At 34.8% G+C, this 24,675-nt stretch overlaps 1 protein-coding gene across 3 annotated transcripts in view; it reads right to left on the reverse strand.

Annotated features, from left to right (window-relative positions):
* Positions 1-24,454, reverse strand: part of LOC149778344 (disabled homolog 2-interacting protein-like) — a 377,099-nt gene extending 352,645 nt beyond the window's left edge. For all 3 annotated transcript variants that reach the window (XR_016415494.1, XM_089939159.1, XM_089939158.1), the window contains exon 1: positions 24,292-24,454. Coding sequence is in view for 2 of the 3 variants with exons in the window: in XM_089939159.1 (XP_089795285.1) it covers positions 24,292-24,364 (73 nt within the window). In the remaining variant the exon portion in view is untranslated. The remainder of the gene's footprint in view (positions 1-24,291) is intronic.
* Positions 24,455-24,675: the final 221 nt, after the last annotated feature.

A 24,675-nucleotide genomic window follows, 5' to 3' on the forward strand; every position in this document is an offset into this window, starting at 1 on the left:
AGGTACTTTCAATTCATGTCAAATTAAACTCCAGCACCTATGAAATATTACGAGAGATTGGAGTTTAAGTGTGTGCAGACATTTACCAGTAGCAGACATTCAGAGTTTGCAGTGTGTGTTTCAAAGGTAAGCATCTTATTATGCCATAAATTATTATGCAGTTTTAATGTACATACTGAAGTTCAAGCCCTAGATAAATAAAACTGCAAGACAATAAATTTTAAAGTTTGGATGTATTAACAGAAGCATAAATACATCATGTATTGTTAATCTAAAGTTTAAATCAATGTTTTTCTTTTTTATTTACAGTGGTGAAGCTTGCCGACAGGTTTTTGGATCTGGATCCTTCGGACATGAAAGAAGACCTTGAGGATGGGGCTCAGGAATAATTCTTTTTAAGTCAGAAACTTTCTAATCAGGTTGAACACAGCTTGCAGGAGAAATGGCAGTCAGCAACCTTACAAACCCAGTAGCAGGAAAATTGAAGTTTTTGAGATTCTTTGTGGAGTGATCGCTGTAGTTTTGTCCTTACAACATTCTATAGCTGACACAGAGGGAACATTCTACATCGTTCACAAAATACAAAGTGATAAAGGAGGGAATCTGGATCAGAGAACTAGTGAGAGTCTGCAAAGTGTGAAGCTTACAAGTAATAATCACAACGAATGTCATCAGTGGTCACCAGACACTGGTCTTGTGAAGGAATGCTAAACTTGCTATTAGATTTCATTTAAATAAATCTCTGCAGTGAACCTGAAGATAAACAAATCTTATTTTTTTCAGTAACTGACAATATAATGACATGTATTAATTAATTAATATTATAACATTTTCCATCCAAATCTGATTAAAGTTCAAAACTTTCTGTTTTGTTATTGTATGAAGAGACTACATATTATGAGAAAAAAAATGCATTTGATTTAATACTGTCCTCTTAAAACAAAAACTTTATGCCAATAAAAAATCTGCTGGTTTAGAAGCCAATCTACCGGTTGAAATCCTGGTTCTGTCACACATATTCCAGTATGTATTATGATTAACTATACCTGGGGTAAATATTGTGATTTATTTATCCAGTTCCTACATTAAGTAGCTATCTTGACATGTAAAAAATCTGAAAAAATGGAAATGTTACAGTTGGCAGTAAAACTACTGTCAGTTCAAACACACTGTACCATTAACAATGATATGGCAAAGGCTTTATTAATATAAACTATCGTCAGAAAAAGTGATAGCAAAAGCCCTTTGTAAATGAATAAAAAGACAAGAAATATGTAATCAGGGCTTTAAAAAAACACAAAATACTATTTATTGAAACTCAGTGGATAGCCTAAAGTTGTAGCAAATGCTGACTGACAGTTCTCTCAGACAGATCAATATATCATTAAAATTTACCTTATTCTTATAATACTGCATAGCTAGTACTTTTCTGTTAGGAACATACCTGACCAAATGACATTTGGGTAAACCAGAATCTTCCACAACACAGGAGAACCATACACATACTGGGCATGCATTCTGGCACTTATAATTATTTTGAGGGAGCAGCCTAACTTACTGGAACATTAAGGAGCCGGAGGAGGGAATCTGGCAATAGCAGCAGGTAGTTTTGGAGTCACCAGAATCTTAAGATTTGGGGCACAACTCACTGGGCAAGAGGTGTTAATCCTTATTTACTGCTTTATCAAACAACCAGGATTTTTCTTCCTCTGCCTCCTTAACCAAAGGGTGAGAATGGGCAGAGTATCCAAAGGGAGCAGGTAGCACATCCGTCAGCTGTGTCAAACTCATTGGTTTCAACAAGGACAAAAAGACCATCGTCCTGCACTCCTGGGAGGCAGGATATGCGACCCAATGTCTGTTTCGGGAAAGACTTGGGGGAATGAGAATAGCAAAGATGTAATAATACACCTACTTTAAGTCTAAAAGTTATACATCACTGTATGCTGGATGCAGCTAATACTGATAACCTAGATGAGGTAGGATGTATTTAAGCAACAGTAACATTTCTCCCTTCTTGCCAAGTAACAATCCACGACAATCCGAAAAAGTCCTGCCTACACAACTAAACAGCCGCTCGCTCAGAACGCTTGAAGCTGGTGTGGACAAATAGCATCTAGCTAATTTGGCCAATTAGGAGAAATGAAACCTGTGAGCATTCCACCAGCCGTATATGTCTTCTTCTCGTGGCAACAAAGGGATGCCCAGATACAATTCAAGCATCGCGTTAATGGCATCATCCACGTGGGTTGTTTCGTTGACGGTACAGACAAGTTCGTCACAGGCCACAGAAAACAAATCCCAAAGACCTGACATTGATGGTCCAGTGGCATTTGTTTCAGTTTCAGTTTTTTCTTTTTTTTGGTCGGGGTTTCCTCCTACTTGTCAGCTTATGCAACTCTGATGCATTCTACTCTATGCCATTCTTTGGATCTGGCCACAAGTAATTCGTTGCTGAACAGGCAATGTTTGAATCACGGGTCCAAGATGGTGTTTGAGACCCCTGGTCTACAGCATTAGGTCTAAGATGAATAACTAATGCTGTGAAAAAATTTATTTCTTCCTTCAGTCATGGTATTATTAACCTCTGGTCAACCACAAAATCAATGTTTCTTCTATCATATGTAAGCCATTATTAATGTTTAGTCAAATGTATCTGACATACAATTTATTCTGTGGAAACAGTTTTCTGTCTTCAGTGATTGACCTTGGCCTTAGAAGCCCAAAATCCCACTTGAGCCTACTAGATTTTTATCTTTATCCAAATGCAATCTACTTAGAGAGTTTGATAAAGGTAGAGTGGAGAGTTGAAGCTGATGTGTGGAAATGAATTAGGCAGAAAAACGACAGACATATGGACAAACAGTAAAATGTGTTATACACATTTTAAACGATGCTGAAAGGAACTCTGTACTCAAAATGGGAAGTACACTATTATCAACGTGAGACCTAGTTTTAAAAGGTTTTGCATATATGTAATGATATGGCAAGACAACTAATTTATATACCACGGCAATAGGCTCAATGACAGGTGCTTGAATATGCCACTTCAGATGATCGCATGACCCAAATTATCTTCCCACAAATGCTATCCACTTGTGTAATGTACACACAGGGCAGGATGGCTGAACAAAGGATGATAAACAGGCTGACAAAGTTTTCACTGTTTACAACCCAAAATTTCACACCCACTTCCCATCTGAAAATTAGGTGGGGGCATTTATAAAAATAGTCGGTTTAGTAAAAGTAAGCAAATACAAGACATGCAAACAGTACATAAAAACTGCATTTATTTTAGTTTTATGGGACAATTATTGACATCAAATCATGCTATTTCATTGGACTAATTTTCAGTTTCTATGAACTTGTGTAATTTTTCTTTGAAATTAACTAAATCCAAGTGAAAACCTAGAATGCCACTGAAAATCTTCAAAAAATACAAGGCCATTTTTTGTTACTTTATGTTTAGAAGGGAAAACTAGAATCATCTAACAGCTTAATACAAACCTTTACCTGTTGTAGGAGATAAATTAATTTGATTAAGACTGCATTACTCAATCAAAATCATGAAACAAGATCATTTAAAGAAGCATAGGTATACCAAAACAATGCTTTGTTACAATAAACAATATTTCGGGGGGGGGGGGGCACCAGACAGATCCCCCCCCAATTTCCAAAAACAATTAAAAGTGTTGTTATATGTTTGTGTATCACCCAAAGGTATGTATGTTTGTATATTTTCTTATAGAATTTTGATCAAAATTTTTTCAAATTTAGAATTTTTGATGGGGTATTTGTATCCTTAGTATGATCTATAGGGTTGTTCATCCTACTCTGGGTTTTAGTCCCCAATGTCGGAGTTCCTTCCCCTTTTAGTTTGGTGATCTTTGCCAGAGATCTCCTTAGTCACATGTATGCTATATGTGTTTGCTACATGTATATTGTGTGTGTGCTATATATTTCTATGTTGAGATGGCAGACATTATCAAAATATTCCCAGTTGTCTTATCATAAAGTTAGTTTCAGTTTGGAAATTATTTCCAAATTATTGAGATTTGTTTGGATTTTTAAACAGTTTGATTTAATTTACTGAGAAAGTTTGAATTTTGTTGAGAAAACGGTGTAATATGTAGTTTTAAAAAGAAACTTAATGTTTTAGATGAGTGATAATTGTGTGTCGTTTTCTCGCTATATCATAAGTACTTCAGACTGAGAGGCTATATCTGAATAAGGATCCACATTTTTCTTTATTTGTTAATGTTTCTCCTTTTGCAGAATATAGTCTTCTCCTTTATTTATGGAAAAGTTATAAAATTTCCAAAAGTATATTTTAATTTTTTTTCTTGTTATGGTGTTAGTCCCTACAGGTTAGTGTGGGTAGGTCCTTATTTATTGTGAGTTTTTTTTACTCCCCTTGTTATTTGTTCTGTTTGTCCATTTCCACCGTATGGGTTTTTCTGTTGCTCTTTCACAGGTCTGTTCACTTTGGGTAGCGCCTTGTGACATAGCCCTGCGATGTCTGTGCAAATTACTTCACCCATATGGTAGTTCCCTGTTACTCTTAATCTATATTTAGTGGGGGAAAAAAATAATTTTAAAAAAAATAAAATATTATTCAGTTCTATGTTTGAGTTTCATTTTTTTATACTATGAGGACAGAATTGGGGGCTGGGCTCCAGCTCACTTTTGCATTACTCACCCCTAGCGGGCGGTATTACCAAATATCATCCCCCATCTCTCCCTCTGTACTGAAGCTTCACCTTATATAAAAAGTCCTTTAAACAAAAAAGTTTTTAACAGCATTCATTATTTGATAATTTTTATCACCTGGCCACAGGAAATCATTGTTGATATTATACAATCAATTATTTTAAAAACCACTTTATTTTCATAATCCACATCTACACAAAATATATTGTTCCTCTGGTATTTGTATTTTTTTTTACATATTTCCATAATCAGTAGTATCCTATTATTATTTTTTTATCACACTGGGCAATCGTATGTAGTTTGGTAAAATTTGCATTTCGGTATTATCCTCATCATACGACGTTTAACAGCTTCTTTGCCTGTAAGCCAGGCGTTGTGCAGATATTTAAAAATAATACTTGTGTTTTAACACTCTTATTTTCTCCCCGTTTTTCCAAGTTCTTGCCCAGTTAATCCCCCCAGTTGTCTTGTTCTTTACCTCTACATCTTATTCTTTTAGTTACATCTTCTCTGATCCAGTCATAACTCTTTTTACTATCTATTTGCCATAACTCTGTCATATCCCTATATTTCAAAAGTGTATCTTTTATAGACAATATTTACAATCAACACTCATGGTGAATAAAATCATTCTCTTGTATACACTGAAGTGATTTTGCATCAATACTAAAAACACTATGTTGGAATGCAATCCTACTCAAGAAGCCATACAAATGTTTGAGATAGCATATATTGGCAAAGATATATTAAGAACACTTCTAGGTGATAAAAACTCCCTCCCAATCTCATACAGCATGGCACAAATATATCAATATCACCTTTCCTGGGGTAAGTTGACAATCCCAGGAAGTCTGGATCCACCTGCTAATAATTAACTCACCTAGGGCAGCAAAGAGATAGGCATATCACTTGATAATGTCACATCACAACCACTTATGAGAAGAATTCCAGCTATATGCAAAAGGGCTTGGGGACACACTGCTAACACCAGCAACATACATAATTTGTGGCAGTGGTGATCAAGTTTTATTAGCATTTCTGTCCAAAATGTGTCCATTTATATCTTGGGTGTTTACCAGTCAAATGAACTTAAATGACTATCTTCTAACTTGAAATGCCCATCACTGGCAATAAGGTGCCTATAATTATCCTAATTATCCCATGCAACTAACTGGTCACTATGTTTTCCCCTTCATCTGAACATTCTACATACACATCATACATAACAACTGAGGTGTGAAAGCTTATTTCCTGGACTATGATTGAAGGACTGCCCCAGGGTCCACACAAGAGACATTAGTCTTCATACCATGTGCTTTTTAGTTATATTATATGGCAATATGGCAGCAAATATTGTTGAACCTTTAAAACAAAATATATGTAGTCCTGACCCAAATCAAAAGAAAAATATACTAGTAACAAAGTTCCACTAACATTTGTTATCATCCTCCAAGACTTGTAAGTCTATATCTGTGTAACTAATATCCTTGCCACCTGAAAGACTTCAAATCTAATTAATCATATAACCATGGGATCTGGATGAACAATTAAGCCAATCAAATCTGTGAACTGATTTGGGGATACACAAGTGGTCAGTTAAAATGATAACTGAGATAATATGAGTTAGATACAAAGGAAGTTCTTATACAGAATCCTGTAAATCAAAGTAAATTATGTGTGAAACATCACCTTTGCCATGCATTGATATGAATCATGATACACAGACTACGATATGATACATTACTGATACACTTATAAACCTGATGATCTTTTCGTCTTCAGAAGGTCTCTCTTTAGTAGAGTAGTGCCATTTTTTTTGTGTTGACGGCTTAGTTGTACAACTGAAAATCCTGCTTTCTTGCTCTGGATAATGTGTGATACATGCAGACTTCAAAATCTTAAGATATGTATGCTCTGAAAATGGAAAATTACTAATGATCAGCTTAGTTGTAGTTCTTCTAGTATGCAGATTACAGGCAGATATAAACTTATATGCAAGCCTTTGACAGGGTGTACCACATTCCTTGCTTAGATTGAAGTTGTTTCGTTTGCTGTCCATTTATTATGATTTGATTCAGATTACAAGACATGTCTTTGTTGAATAGGTTAAACTTTACTTAGGATCATATTGATATCGTTGAGTACTGTTGCATATGTATGTGTGTACAAAATGAACAAATAAATTGTACAACCCGACATACTCCATGTAAATGCACAAAGAATGCTTTTATAGGATCTACAAAGACTAAAAAACTGCAGTGCCTTGCAAGCATGTTTAAATCAAATGTTACTCATCAAAGATTCTCTCATCGATCAAGTTCCATCAAGTCAAATAATTTACTTCTCAGAAACTTTTGTCAGCACTATCAGTAAATGAACATGATGTGTAATGTGGTGCAATGTGCAACACAACCAATCCAAGCCAGACACTTGAGCTTTCTACTAGTGATGCCACATATGCAATCTGAAAAGTCATCTTAAGCTGAGATGTGGAAACGAGATCATTCAATTGGAACTGGTAATTCCTGTGTCCCTGTGCTTGTTTATTTACAGAGTGACCAATTTTGCAAATGTTTACAGAGAGTAAACCAAACAAAAGGTGTCAATGTTGAAGCCCTATTTATGTACTGAAAATGACTCACTATCAATAGTATCTAATGGCAAATATGAACATCCCTGTATAGAAGAAATTGCCAGGTTGTCCTCCATAATGATAAAATAGGTCAAAAACTGTCCACCAGTGATATTATTCTAAAGGGTTTATTCAAAGTGTTTTAGCATCCAGCTGCCAGTATCATCCCCTGACTTTAACTCTACAGCAATGATTCCATACCTGTGGGCTGCTGACCCACAGGGTTATTCCAAGGATGACTAAAATTACAACTATTAGCACATCGTGATGTGCACATTTTTGGGGGAAGTTAAGAAGGGGTCCTCATACTTGAAAAGGTTGGGAACCACTGTTCTACATGGATTACTTTAACCATGCCCTTACACATTTTCACCTTAAATTTGTATAACATGTATTGAAAATGTATTTGTGGGACAAAATGGTGCTTCATAGCAGCTGTTAATGGAATGCAATCAAGTCTGTGCGACTTTACGAAGTTTCCCATTCCAAATCATATCGTCTGTTGGTGAATTTGATAATGCATAATCTTGATCGATGTGAATGATGACACAATTTGACTTCTCTTTAAAGAGCACCTGTCAAGCAAGCAGCTGGGTGAAAAAGCAAATTTATACATGAGATGCCAAAGGCTAACATAATGCTATTAACTGTTACTTTGTTTTAAAGTAAATTGTGTTTTGTTTGTTCAAAAAGCATCTTAATTCTCCATTAAACCATGATACTTTTCAAAATTGCAATGAGACATGACATTGAGTTACAGAACATCTGTTTGGAAACTACTCTTGGTTTTATCATGATTCAGTTTAACAGACTTACTGTCTTTACCATACGAGGGCTGAACACTTACAAAGGGTGCAATTTTCTTTTTACCCCTGCCTTCACTGATTAGTTTGCTGCTTTTTTTTTCTCCCAATGAAACCTGGTTTAAGCATCAATGTATATTGGCTGAATGAGTGCTTGTATAACAATCAAACTGAGTCTAACACTGTAACTTGTCTCAATAACAAAGTGCCTGAAAATGCAACCAGTTCTACAGACTTGTTCCAATCTTGTGGTCAGTATTGTATCAAGGCTTTATTTGAAAATAAACATACTTGCTGTTTATTATATTGTTGTAACTTGTAATAGCACAGTCAAGCTTTGAATGCTTTGCAGGTCAAGCTATACTAGCTTTTTGCTCAGTTATAGGCTTATGGTTGCTGACGAGGTCTCTTTGGAATCTTAATCATGCTCAATTATGACGCGAAAGAGAACTAAAATAAAAAGGAAACCAATAAAGGGTAAAACACCAAGTTAAAAAGAACAATACAAGCAACCCAATGATGACACATTATTCATGCTTCTGTAATGAATGATGATTACTTGCAACATGGAAAATATAGGACAGGACCCCAGTCTGGGTTTCACATGGAGATCCATTCATTGCTGATTAATCCAAACCAATCTGAAATGCAACCTTTACCCCAATCTTCTCACTGGGCTAATAGCTGACAGCTATTTACATGTAAGTCATTGACAATCTGCATGCCATACCTCAACCAACGTTTGATTGTTGCATTTGCAATTTTTCTTTTACCTCCTATTATGACATGATTACATTCGTAAGACAGGCTTTTCTTGAATATATCTTGTAGTTAAAGTAACACATCCTTGGACGGTCATGACATTGCCTCTTGCAGCAATGTAGGGATACACCACATCACAATTTTAAACGCAACCAGGCAAACTTTTTGGACCTGTATATATGATGCTTTTGTAGAAACAGTGGCTTGCAAGCTTGATATGGTTTATATTGAAAATAAAAATTTACTTACTGAAGGTCAGTTAATAAAAAGTTTTGCAAAGATATGTAATGAAGTTTGATGGAATATTTGAACAGAAAGATCATTAAACTACCCGATGTGTATTGCTGAGCAACCATTTCTCATCAACTGTGGCTTTTCCCTAGTGATGGCACATTCTGATGTGCATTGCTCAACAACCATTTCTCATCAAATGTTGTTGTTGTTGTTGTAGGGTTTAATGCCATTTTTCAGCACACAATAGGTTATACATGGTGGCCACTATTAATGGTGGAGGAAGAACCTGGGAAATCCCTGGAAAGAACCACCGACCCTCGAGAAGCTACTGGCAAGCTTTCTCACATACCCACATTGGCCGAAACTGAGACTCAAATCTACGCAGACAGAAGTGAGATGGCAGTGATCCGTAATGGAGGCACTTTAGACCACTTGGCCACTCAGGGCCCCTTTCTCATCAAATATGGCTTTTCCCTAGTGATGCCACATTCTGATGTGTATTGCTGAACAACCATTTCTTACAAACTGTGGCTTTGCCCTAGTGATGCCACATTCTGATGTGAAATATTATCCACACTTTAAGAAAAGAACTAAGAGCAAAAATTCTGAAACAGTCCTCTTAAACCAAGATACGGAAACAGATTGTGTTCAGTTGTAATTTGAGAGGAATCATTTTTTTTAAGTTAATCATTGGAATTACAATGTGCTCAATGACAGTTTGGTTTAAAACACTATTTTGGGATTATTGTAAATTTATTAGAAGACTTTCTGGGTTATATCACTGTGATACAGCAAGACTTGATATACTGTCAGATTGAAAACTACTGGTACACCTGCACATTCAAGACATGCTAAATTGTAAACAGCAGCAGCCCTAGAATTGCTACCAGCAACTGGCACCCTTGGAGAACCATGCAATCTATACCCCCAATGCCTGGAAAACTTCTAAAATTTGGCGCCCCATATAACTTGATGATCTAGGCAATTGCATAGTTTGCCTATATGGACAGGCCGCCCCTAGTTGTAAAGCTAGGTAAATAATATAGTGTAGTAAATATACACAAGTACATGATTGTAAGCCCTACAATGATAAGGCCAGAAATGGTGTTTTGATGCAAAATTTATGAGAGGTATCATTATGAACCCACTTAAAGAAAAGCATGCTTTTACTTGGGATGTCAGACATGTACTCTTGTTTTCAATTAATATGTTTCTTCCACAGAATGTTGAGTTTAAGTTGCTGTCATTTAAAATCCCTCATTTTTCTTGAGTAAAGACTTTTTCCTATGCACAAACTGTAACATTATCTTAACAGAATTCTCTGGAAATGTGCTAAGTGGTTTCTTACTTCAAAAGCAGTCTAGTAAGTGAATGAAAGCGAGCTACAAATGACAGGTAGTGAAATCCAGTATTGAAAAGCCCATTTATATTGGCATCTGCCTACAGAAGTGGATGTTTCAATAGGAGAACATTTTTTTAACAACAGCAGACTGGACCTCATTCAGAAATTTCAAAATTTATTTACACGATGTGAAATGTGAATTTTACATTTTAAAAAAAAGAAATATGTCTATTTGATTTCAGTGTTTTGTGTTGCATTTCATTCAACACATGTTTAAACATGCAAACAAATTTACCGTAACTGGCTCCCATCCAAGCAAACCTTAGGTGTGATGGATGGGGGCCATTAGTGGAGTAAACTGGAGGGTAAGCATGAGTAAAAGCTCCCAATGACATTATTTCTCATTTCGTTATTTCTTACTAGCCAATAACAACCAGTTTTAAAATATGATGTGGAGTGGAAACAACTGCTTTTATATGACCCATCTGATTTATTTCTCCTTCATAAACACCCTTCAAGCAACTGCATGGGAGAAAATGTTAGTTAATCATGATCAACCACCTTCCCTCTTTTATTCTAACAATAATTCCATCCACTGGATCAAAACTATGCTTGTAAGGTGGCCCAGTTTTGTGCCAGAGACTACAAAAAATAATGCTTTAAACTGTAGTTTTGGCAGAAATAATTATCCATCTCATTAAGACAGAAATAGTATTACCAATAGTTAAGTTCTAGAGATTTACTCTTCAATGTAATGTAGAGTTATGATGATACAATTCCTGCCTTCGACTCATAAAATATGATACAATGTACTTACTTTCAAAGAGAACTATTTTTACATGTTTCTGTCAGAAATTAACAAAGTTGCTGATTAAAACTTTTCTTTGTTTTAATATGAATAAATTATACAGAATAATCATGTAAGTGCCACCAGATCTTGTTCAGCCGCATCAATGAAAGCCCAATATGGTCACTGTCACAATGCAGAACCACTGAACTTGCACACAGTTGAATTCCTAGAGTTACAAATTCCTCATAATACCTTTTACTTAATCATGAAAACTCTCAGCATGTATTAGAACACTGCTGAATTGAGATGCAAGAAGATTAATTCATTTACTAAAGAATTCATGTGCATGAATATATCAGCTTCAATCATTTTGAACTTGTGTCTATTACAATTAAACAAACAACAATTTGTCAACATAATTAGTGTTGTGTTTACATGAAGTTTACCTTTTGAAGTTTGCTACGAGGAAAATGTATCATGTTGGATTTTTTTTCTTCTATTTAATTGCAGTGTTATTGCTTGATGAATTAAACACTATATATATATAGTATTTATGTTGTATCAATGATATACGAGCAGGGCCCCAAGTGGTCGAGTGGTCTAAAGCACTCTCCGTTACGGATCACTGCCATCTCACCTCTGTCTGCGTGGGTTCGAGCCTCAGATTCGGCCAATGTGGGTATGTGAGAAAGCTTGCCAGTAGCTTCTTGAGGGGCGGTGGTTTTTTTCCGGGGATTTCCCAGGTTCTTCCTCCACCATTAATACTGGCCGCCATGTATAGCCTATCGTGTGCTGAAAAATGGCTTTAAACCCTACAACAACAACAACTCAATGATATACGACGAGATGTATAAATTTTTCATTAAAACCAAACAAATTTATACTTCTTGCTGTTGTTGTTAGCCAAATCCAAGACTTGAACCCACGCAGACAGAGGTGAGATGGTAGTGATCCATAATGTTGAGCACTGTAGACCACTCGGCCACTCGGGCCCCCCCCCAATTTTTTTTATTATATAACAAGTGGTATATCATTGATACAGCGTACATACTATACATATTATTTATGTCACATATAAATACACATACAGTATTTGCACTTTGAATGGAGTTACGATATGCTCTGAGCAACTGTGTATTGACCGAGTGAATGAACTCCTCACATCCCTGTGAGTGTGTTCACTACAAAATATAGTTCTACAATATTTCCTCTTGTTCATAATCACATATGCAAATTGATAAGCTCATTGTTTTCTTTTCGAGTTCCTATTTTTACTCATATTTACTGAATCAATATAAGATACACTCATGGTTTAAACATGAAATACGATTTTTATGAATAAAGAGAAAGTAGTGCACCACAGACACAGTTAGCTTCTTGTACACTGAACCTGAACTATCAGGCATTCATGTACTGGCATATGGAAATTAGCATAGAAAAGAAACTAAGCGAAATGACAAACCAACAAGAGGTAATTAAAATATTTTAATATATTGACAGCTCATTTAAGTCATTTTTCTACTTCCATTAATATTTCTAAAGACTAAAATTCTCTCTCTCCCCCACCCCCCCAGATGGTTTGACTAAACTTCACCATCATTCATAGGTCTAGAGACGTTGTAAGACACGCGAAAATCCCCAGCACTCTATTTTCATGGATTTTCACCCATATCTAGCTATGATAATCAGAGAGAGAGGGAGATGGGGCGGGGGAAACCATTTGGACATTTTTATATTAAATAATGAATAATCGATTTTTAGAACATTATCATAGGTTTAAGAAACAACAACAACAAAGCATTAAATACGCTACAGTATGTGTACCTTGTAATTAACAAAATTAACATATAGACTTAGTGTTGACTGGCTATTGCAACCATTATCATTGATATTATGAACACTGTAGATAGATCCCAAAGAAAGCATAAACATACCCTTACAATGAACCAGATACTGGAGGTTACTTCACCATCATTCATAGGTCAAGAGACGTTGTATGACACAAGTGAAAATCCCAAACACTCATATTTTCACGGATTTTCACCAAATTGCTATAGGTTACTTGGTACAGATCAAAGTTTTTCTCTCCCACTCTACATTTTTGCTTATATTTTCCCTTACGCATGACAGGGGAGAGGGGAATGGAAAAAAGAAAGGATTCCCATGAAACTGTGTACCATGTTAATATTATTTAGAAAACAGGGACTATTAATACTTTTTACTGTTATTTACATGTCATTTATGAATAATGAATGAGCAGAAATTCATCATTGATCTATAGGCCCGCAGTTGAATGAATATTTATATATTTGTATTATTGCGCCATGGGCAGATCACAATTTGATATACCAATAGTATTGGCATATCAATTTGCTTTATACCTACACTTAAAATGCCATGTTATTTTTAGTAAGTCTATATTATAAAAGAATATAGATTGCAGCTGTGACACATCTATTTAGATGTGTGTGTGTGTGTGTGTGCAATTTGGATTTTTGATGTAGCTTTATAAATAATTCAGTCATATCGCTACAATGTCTGCAGTGTGGCAGTTTATAGTGGTGTCCAGCACTGGGGCATCATGCCACAGACATGTAGCATCATGAACCACCCAATCATATTATCCTGACACCAGGCCAACCAGTCACTTAGCACTAACCTCTTAATGCTAAGCACAAAGCGAGGCAATGGCTTGAGAACCAAAGTCTTTGGTATGGCTTGGCAAGGGCACAAACTCGCAACCTTCCACATCTGAGGCAGATGCTCTAACCACTTAGGCCCCCAGAGTGGTCTTGGAGAAAGCTATTCTAATGAAGAATATTTTGCTTAATTATTTTCAGCATTGCAAATTCTGCTGTAGAGATCATGAATGCAATAAGATGTGATACATATTGTAAGATTGAATTAGGTTCACCCCATTCTCCCCATATAGGCCTGGTTCCATGACAAAATACAGTACTCTTCTCTGCCAGTGAATCTTAACCACTTTTTCAGTCTTTTTGTAATGTTTCTCCTGGAGATACATGTACATGTACCAAGGTGGACTATTGGTTCAGTTTCTTTAACCACTGTTTTACCAGGTTCAATGATTGTGCTACTCTTCTTTTAGGTGGGTTCAATGAAAAGTGGTCAGTACTTAAGAAACTGTAGATAGTTTGCAGTGAGAATTGGATTTTGACTGGGTCAGTTATTGAGGGTGATCCCATGAAGATAGTCCCAATTGATGCCCTAAGATTATTTTGTTGGTTTATATGGAGTAGATCATTGCTGAACCCCTTGAAGATGGAAGGGACTAGTTATGTGGCTTGCTTTATGTCCTGTCCAATGTGGAAGTGGTTTCTGAGCTGGTCTAGCCATTTTACTTTCCAAACTGATACCATCTGCACATCTTTCAAGAGGAGCCAGAGGCTGCCTGCAAAACCATGTATGTATGGTCAATGCCATATGATAAAAGATTTTTTCCACATCAGGGTTGCAAGGGCAACTGAGCCATTCGGGGCCCCGCAAGGGCAAGTGTCTTGTCTGTATAAAAATTATTAACTGGAATAATCTCTTAACAGAAATGTAGGATAAAATATAGCAACTATAATAATCTCCAAGTGTCACAAAAGACAAAATTTAATTACTAGAATAATCTCCAAGTTTCCGGCATGATCAAATTTTCACTGTCTACTTACTTCGATAACAAAAACTGATTGCAACATCAAGATAATGATACTGTATGAAGCAATTTTTATATTTCAATCTATGCCAGATGGATCTTGTGCAAAGAAAACTAAATCTAGCAAAAAAGGTATTAAATCCACAAAATCCACCAGAAACAGACTTGCACATTATCAAATCATAGACAAGTTCATCAAATCATACACAAGTCACTCCACTTATCCATTTCCAAGACATATTACCTGTACTTGCATACAGTATACATATATGGTTGAAATGCAACACCTGGAACCAGCTGGGATTGTCTAGGAGTTAAGACAAAATATTCTTCAATTTTATTGTAAACAGGTCATAAGCTCAATGTAAAACTCCTCTTTCCAGCAATTTACTCCTTAGGATTATATTCCCAATGGATGATTGTTTTACTTTTTTACAAAACAATGGCACTACAATGGCCGTTCTCAATCGAATAAGAAATTCATAGACATTACAGAATCTCAAGTAACACTACAGTTTTTGAAGTCAATATTTTAAGTGAATTAAAATGTATTAAGTTAAGATATTTGTTCTATACAATTTAAACTATACAGAAAATTACTCCATGTGTCATAAAGGTTTATATAACTTGCATGTTTTTGCTGGATAATTTCTAAGGTTTTCTAGATAGGCAAAATGACTAATTTAAGGATAATGTATGTTTGTGTAGACTGACTCACTCAATTAACTAGCCTTGAGCAAAACTTGTTTAACTACAGGAACCCTACATGCACATTCTGACGAAATGAAAGTTTGTTATGACACAAGTGTCAAGCAAAACTGTGCCAACTGAGACTTCCAGGTATGTTCAGGTGAAGCTTTTCTTGTTTGAGTTTAATTTTGGCCAGTCTCATCTTATAATGAACAGGTTTATGACCTTATTTTCACATTACAAATTATTTTGAAACACTGTACACCAGATTAAGAGAATTTACATATCATGCTTAATTCTTTATGGACTGAATTAGCCCACCATGTTATCATGGACTTCTCATCACTCCATAAAAAGCTAAGCCCTACTTAGTAGGTTTTGTGTACAGACCCCCACCATCACATACTGATTGGTGTGAATATTCTGAACTTCAAGTTGATAAAATTTCAAATGAAGAGAAAGAATTTTACATTCTAGGTGATATAAATAGAGACCTTCTCAATGATCAAATAAAAATGAATTGGGTGGATTTAATTACTTCATTGTAAGAGTAAAACTGAAATGTTATCCCTCAATCATGAAGGCATTTATACTGATAATCCAACTGGCATTTCAAACATTTTTAATGACTTTTTTGTTCAAATTGCTGATAAACTTAAAGAACCCAGGACTTCATCTGATCATCTGGAAACAAACATTTTTGTGCTAAAATCTACTAAACAATATAAAGTTTGAAATTCCTGAAATGAGTTCAGAATTTTTGTTGAAATATGTTTTAAAAAAATGGATGATTGTAAATCTAGAGGACTTGATATGATTGGACCAAGGTTACTAAAGGCAGCTGCACCTGCAATTGTAGGGAGTATAGCTTTCATCTGCAACCAAAGTATTAGGTCTAATCAATTTCCACAAACATGGAAAACTGCCATGGTTATACCACTGCATAAAGCGGGAACAAAAGATGACGTAAATAACTACAGACCCATCTCTATCCTTCCTTGTCTCTCCAAATTACTAGAAAAACATGTACATGATTCTTTTCTCAACTATTTTAACAATTATGATCTTATTCATGATAATCAGTCTGGCTTTTGACAGAATCACTCCTGTGAAACTGCACTTGTATCTTTGATTGACAAATGGATGAAAGCAATAGATCAAGGAGAAATGGTAGACACTATTATGGTTGATTTTCATAAAGTTTTTCACCTTGTAGACCATGAAATTTTGCTTGAAAAACTAAAAATCTATCCATGCAGTGAAAACTCCCAAAACTGGTTTGCTTCTTACTTAACCGATAAAGTGCAAAACATATCTTTAAATGTTCAACTTTCCCAAAGTAAAAATATTAATTGTGGGGTACCACAGGGCTCTATCCTTGGACCTCTGTTATTCATTCTATTTATCAATGACTTACCGCTTAAGATTGGAACTTCAATTTCTTCCATTGACCTCTATGCAGATGATACTACACTGTCTGAGATGGGTAAAACCAAAATGGTACTTGAAAATAACTTACAAGATGCTCTCAACAGACTTCAATTATGATGCAAGGAAAACAGTATGATCATAAATACAGAAAAGACGAAAGCCCTTCTACTTACAACGCAACAAAAATGAGCAAGTCTAGATAGCGACGTACTCCAGGTTCTATTTGCCAATGTGAGCCTTAATATGACCTCTCATGATAAAATTCTTGGTGTATTCATAGATAACAATCTTACTTGGTCTATTCACATTAAACATGTTCCAAAAAAGGTTCATTCTTATCTTTGGCTACTTAAGAAAATCAAAACACACATTCCTTTTCAGTATAGGGTCATCTTCTATAATAGTTATATTCAGCCATGTCTGAACTATTGTAATGTAATTTGGGGTAGTAACCTCTAATTCAAACATAACAACACTTTTAAGACTCCAAAAGAGGGCTTGCTATTTAGTTCTAGATCAGTATATAGACAATTTCCAGGATGTAATAAATAATATAAAGATCTTAACAATACATGAAAGAATATTTCTTAGAATGGACAAATTGATGTATAAAGTATCCAGAAAAGTCATTTCTGTCTATCTAGGCAATATCTTTCACCAAAGAGATGTTGATGGTACTCCAAATTTCTTAGAAAGGCCAAGTACCCAGAAAAGTCATTTCTGTCTATCTAGGCAATATCTTTCACCAGAGAGATGCTTATGGTACTCCAAATTTAAGGTCCATAAGAAGTAAAATACACATTATACCAAGGCCAAAGAAGGAATCATTTTTAAAAAAAGTTTTGAATATACTGGTCCACTGGTATGGAACAACATTCCCAGTGACATAAGGAAGGCTCCTAGTATTTCTTCTTTTCATAATCAATGTCTCATTGGATGAAATCTTTAGTCAACTGAACAGTTCTAGTACAATGAATACCACCTGCTTTTCTGTAATTTCGCATCATTTTCACAGTTGAAGTTTTCAATGCAGTATGATATTTTATATTTTATAACATGTTTATGTGTTCATGATGCCTGTGCATATGTTCCAGGCTTGATACTTTGATTTTTTTAAAATCACTTAATTATCTAGTGTCAAGCCACATTCTTCACAACATGTTGTATATAATGTATATATTGTACATAACAGATAGAAGGCCTCAAGGTAGATTAGTTCCAGTTACCGTCTCTAAATAAAGTCTTTATTATTATTATTATTATTATTATTATTATTATAGAGGTGTGATACTGTAACATAAAATATAACCAACAATATTTTTTTTTAATGGCAGAAAATGTTTCTTCTACACAGATACAATTAATATGTTCATCACTTTGGAAAGACTCTTAAACACAATCCATCACTTTGGAAAGACTACACAACCAAGTGAGAAATGGTTATCTTTGATTTGGTTGTGGTGTATATATATATATATATATATATATACAGTATATATATATATATATATATATATATATATATATATATATATAACCAACACAGGCTGATCCAACACTAGAAGAACTGGCCCTAAGGTTAAAAATAATGCTGGAATTGAGGGATAAAGTAATCATAGATGGAGATATGAATTTCACTGACACTGATTGTTCAATTTCATACAGGAGTACAAATACTTCTTGTACGGGCAGAAAAAAACTTTAAAATGACTTTTTTTAATAAAAATTTGCATCTCCTTGAGGTGTCTGGTGCTCAGACTATATTCACAAGCCATGGACAATAAACTGCTACATTCTTTATTCACCCATAGAAGTCTGTAACAGGATTTTCTTCTTTCTCAAGAAAATGAATAAATCTGCTTAACCAATCATTGCTAGCCCCAGTAAAACTTTCTCAGACTGTTGAAAAACATGATCTTTCATGCTGATAAACTGAGCCAATTAAATTCTCTCTTCCAATCACCTCATCTCATTGACTGATAAGAGATCATAGCTGCAATACCCTCCCATAACCAATAAAAACTTAGATTGTAGGTCTTTAACAAATGAGTTTCAATATCTGTGACAAAAAAAACGTGAAGAGCAATCTTCACTGTCATATGCCTGTATTTAATGAAATGTCCATGTGTACCCAAAACTCTTTATCTACATCTGCTGCATTGATCTCACATCCTGATTCAAACAGGAAATAAGCTGGTGTCAGCTGTTACAGTGTTAGGTGTAATGTGCTGAATAGAGCATAGAGTACAGGCTATATAATCAGTGGAATGAATGCAAAACTGGTATAAAGTTATGCTTACATTCATTGCTTGCAATACATACACATGTATCTAATTATCAGTACAAGGTCTTACTTCAAACAGTAATATTTTAAAGTAAATTCACATTTTTGGTGGGATACCCATTTTCTGGAATTTCATAGTATCTACATCAAACCAAAAATTTAATGACCCACTGAATACTAATACTCTGCGAACAAGAAGAAAGTCCATGAATTTAAATAATGACAAATATTGATATTTTATTCTCTCAAAACCATAGAAATTTGGATAAACAAGAAAAAGATGATTTCATGATACTACATTGGGCAACTGCCAGCACAAATCCCCAAGCTTTTATTACATCAACACAAGGTCATCCTATCAAAACATGTATCATCAGTTATGGAGGACTTTTATAATATCTACCTAAGGACTTGCTACTAGGGCTTGTATCATCAGTTACAGAGGACTTTTATTACATCTACTTTTGCTAAAGAAGTAAACAAGTAGGTAAGGGGCCTGTGGGACAGAACTCCTAGTAGGACAAAGCTTCTTGAAGTTCCTGCATTGTTTTCAAGTTTCTTGAGCATAATTGTAACCACTGGACTGAAAAGAAAAACATCTACCTGGAAGACCTCATTCAGAAACTAATCCACCAGTTCCAAACCCGGATAAAAGAGGTGGGGTTGGGCATAGAGACAGTAACCCATTCCATAAAAACTACCCAGGTAATTAACCTTGTATGAATGAATGAATGAATGAATGAATGGATGGATGGATGGATGGATGGATGGGTGGGTGGGTGGATGGATGAAGGAATGAATGCAGTAATGAATGAAAGGATGATCTGTAAAGTAAACTTGCTCCAGGAAGCATTCTGGTTGTTTCTTGCTCATTGGAAGTGGGGACACACCTGCTTGGCCCCACACCCACTCAAAGCACTTTGGTGCTAATTATACAGAAGTCACCTAATAGTGAATCTATTTGCTGAAGCATGAGCTACCTGCTTTCTATTTTGAATACAACTCATACTGTAAAATGATCAATCTTAGGCGAATGTATGTCTTTATTGACATAAATAGCTCATGACTGTTTACAGTGTATTTTTACATTTGTTTTATTTTTCAACAATTCTGTTCTACCACTTGCACTTCTGGAAATTCTCAAACTGACTAGAGTAAATTAAAAAATGTAAAATTAATAAAGGATAAATCAACCTGAAACTCTGCAGGCTACCATGTACATGTAAAAAGGAATTCCAGGTCATATTGTATTGAGCCAAGACTGCTATATTTAAAAGTCGATGTAATTTAATGTCCTATGTGAGGTGTACATAACAAGGTATTGAGTGTGTGTGTGTGTGATTTGGACTTTTAACGTAGCTTTAACAATTTTTCAGTCAGATCGCTATGATGTCTGCAGTGTGGCAGTTTATAGTGATATCTAGCACTGGGGCATCATGTCGCATACATGTAGCATGATGTCCCACCCAGTCATATTATCCTGACACCAGGCAGACAAGTCCTGACACTAACCTCTTAATGATGAGTACCAAGCAAGGCAACTGTAAGTACCATTTTTAAGTCTTTGTATGACTCAGCCAGGAATCGAACCCATGACCTCCTGCATCTGAGGTGGATGCTGTAACCACAAGGCCACCAGAGCGGTTACACAAGACATTGAATACACCAGGCCTAAAATTTAACATAAATTTCCTTGTAACCAGAAAGATTAATAGACTGAGAAACCAGTCCTTTTCTTGAATCTTTTAGTCCTTCTCACAAAACAATGTCACACAACATATCTATATTAACAACACTCAAATAAGACCATCATTCATAATCCAAAAGTATCCATCTTGCTTCAGAAAACCACTGAAGCTGCTTGAAAATATTCATCACAAGTTCACAACAGGATTAAAATTTGATTATCTAGAAATTAACATGACTGGGAAAATATCTGTCAGAAGCTTCATCATCCAGAACAAAAAATAAATAAGATAAAAAAACAAAGACCTCATTCACCCTGGTCATTCTATATTGTAACTCTACAAACAAATCATTTCTCATAGATACTGTTGAGCTAAAGTGAAATCAAGGTGAGGTCTCTCATGACAGTATCAGTTTTTGGTGGATTTACAAACAATAGGAATCTCAAAATGGAATATATATTTGTCTCTATAAATGCTAATCCTTTAAAGATAGAATGGTTCATCATAATAGGGATTTTTATGAAAATGGCACTACAATCACATTTTGATGTTGTTGTTTTGGGTTTAACACCAATTCTCAGCACATGATAGGCTCTATATGGTGGCCAGTATAACAAGAACATAAATCTAGTTTACAGTCTTTGACATACAACTTTATTTTATCAATCTAAGAAAACCAGTCAAGATTTATACAGCCTTGCTTTCAAATACAAGAAGTCAAATTCCAATTGTTCTAACTCTGTAGGGAGCAACTGAATCATGCAGATTTATGCAATTAGCTCCAAGAGAACTTAGCCACCATCCAATCATTTAGATATTTTTTAAAATACCTATGACATAGTAAATACATGTATATGCTGACGAGCGATAAATGAATCTTAATTAAAAACTAGCCATCAGACTATTAAAATCATGAAAACTACAGGGCCAACAAGTTATTTACTTGCCACAGGCTAGCAGACTATCACAAATTTCTGGCCCTGAATATAACTAGCAATAATTACAATTAATTGGATGATTCAAATTATGAAAACAACCAGCCCAACAAGAAATTTACTAGCCTCAAGCTAGTATTATCCCTAATTTTTGGCCTGGAATATAACCAGCAATAATTACAGTTAATCATTAATTGGACTATTCAAATTATGAAAACAACTAGTCCAACAAGAATTTACTAACCTCGGGCTAGTGGACAATAACTTTTTGTTTCCCCTGTAGTCACCTATAAATAACTAGATATAATTATATAAAATTTCCAAACAAGACATTAAATCATGCAGGGTATTGCAAGCTTTATATTTTTTTCCTGTTTATTTTGTTTTATACACTTCTTGCTTTTACAGGAATGGCAGCTTAAAGTCTTCAGCCTTATGTCATAATTATCAGGGAGGCCATTAAACAGTCATGCTTCAAATTATCCGTGATGGTAAAATAAATTTTCTGTTTCTCTGTCTAATAAGAATGGTAAAAAAAAATGTTAAGTGTCCATATTACATTTATATACAGCCATGACCAATTCAGACAAATTTGTACCCGTTCATTCTTATACAGATGATTTTGGATTAACACATGACAGCTACATATGACAGCAGAAATCTGTTCTTAGAACTGACTGTACAGATACTAAAGCATTCTAAAATCAAGATTCATAAGGTTTTACAGAGCTCAAAAATATATTTTTCCAGCACCATCCCCTTGTGGCAAACCCCTTTGTGATTTTAAAAACGAAAATTTAATTGAAAGCATAAGATGTTTAAATTTTAGCTACATTTACTCCTGTACAATTAAGGCCATTCCCAATAGCTCATGACTAATTATTGACTTTATATTTCTAAGACCCAAAAAGACGATGTTTCCGGTTAGCCAACTCTCCTTGTTTTTCGTTGCTAACCCAACAAATTTTCCCCCAGGTTAAAAAAAAAATTTTAAATAAATTTTACAAGAATGAAATTGATTTGTATATCAAACTAAGGTGTTTTTGCCCAGTACTTGATTAAAGTGCTTAGTATATAATATATACCAATCATATATATATATATATATATATATATATATATATATATATATATATATATATATATATGTGTGTGTGTGTGTGTGTGTGTGTGTATAAAATTAAAAAATATTTATTAAAAACAATTAAAATCCCAAAACTGACTTTTGCATATATATTATAGTAATGTTTAAAAGATTTGAAAAACATCTTTCAAAAAAATTAAAAATCCCTAAACTGATTTGTGCACCTAAATGAGCTGTTTTAATCCAATACTTTAAGTACCAGGGACTATACTACTCATTGTATGTATATATATATATATATATATATATAAACATTACATATCCGTTTTTGTTTTTTGTTTTTTGTTTTTTTGTTTTTGTTTTTTATTATCTGCTTTGTTTGGGGGTGTATGGGGGGGGGGGGTATATTTCTGATGTCAGAAGAAGGTAAAAAAACTGAGATACTTGTTGGTCTATCTTAAATACCTATACTCAGTGCACTGTGTCGCACGTGCTATGCTTTTGTGTCAAATAGCTATGGGCGTTTTTCATTCCGTATATAATAAAAACAATAAAATTACATTGTTTCAGTCTGCTTAATTCATCACTGTTTCAACTTTCCTGCAGTTTAATATGATAAGCTGTTGCCTGAAATTTGGTACACTGGACTTTGTACGTGTATCACCGTTTGATGGGTCCCTTTTTAAAGGTGACGGTATTATTCATCATGTAATCTTGCCTGCTTGTGCGATCTAGAATGATTGATTTTAAAGACTGCTCGAGGCAAGGCGTTAAGTTACTTATGAAGTAAAATTTGATGGTTGACGTAATTTGAACTTAGAGCCTAATAGGGACATTTTATTCTTCTTCATTAAAGATCAAAGAAGAGACAGATAAACTGTTAAAAAAAGGTAAAGAGTACGATTATTTGTTTCAAACAGAGATCAATTTTTTTAAACACCGCTTTGATCATATAGCTAAATAAAAATCTGGGCAATATCAACGGCATCTGAATAAATATTGATCTACAATGGCGAAATGATGAAGAGGATACCTGGAACACTAATTGTTACTAACAATGTTCGGTGCCAATGGAGTCCCTGTTTTCTTTAAAAGTTCAAAATGTTTAAATAAACTACACGCCTCGGAGAATTATAATGGGCCTCGGTGTCTCTGGTCGTGCGACTACGATTATTACCTGACGTCTGCTTGCCCTGAAGTCGCACATCAAAGCAGTTTACAAAGTAAAATAATTAAAACACTTACCCCAGACATTAAGCCACCCAAAGATTCTGCTTGGAAAAGGAATATCCTTTCTATTATAAGATGAAAGTGCCATCACGTTTCTCTATGTTTTACATGTAGTATATTCGCAAGTAGTAGTACATCGATTGAACGCGTCCCGATAACTCACTTCCCCTTTCACATTTTGTCGTATCCGCCACTCAGAGCAATGATTCATCAATCGCACCGTTTCGAAATGACGAGGCTCCATAAAGGGTATGTCAAAAACTGTAAGGTTGTAGTAGCTAGCAGTATGAACATAATTTATTTCTAAAGACGCAAAATAATAAATAGAAACACTGTTTTTGGTATGTTGCATTATTTTCATATAAAGCACTATACTTATATATTTTAAGGAGTTATTGT

The sequence above is a fragment of the Sinohyriopsis cumingii genome, chromosome 17 (genome assembly GCF_028554795.1).
Source record: "Sinohyriopsis cumingii isolate HCF-2022 chromosome 17, ASM2855479v2, whole genome shotgun sequence".
NCBI lineage: Eukaryota > Metazoa > Mollusca > Bivalvia > Unionida > Unionidae > Sinohyriopsis > Sinohyriopsis cumingii.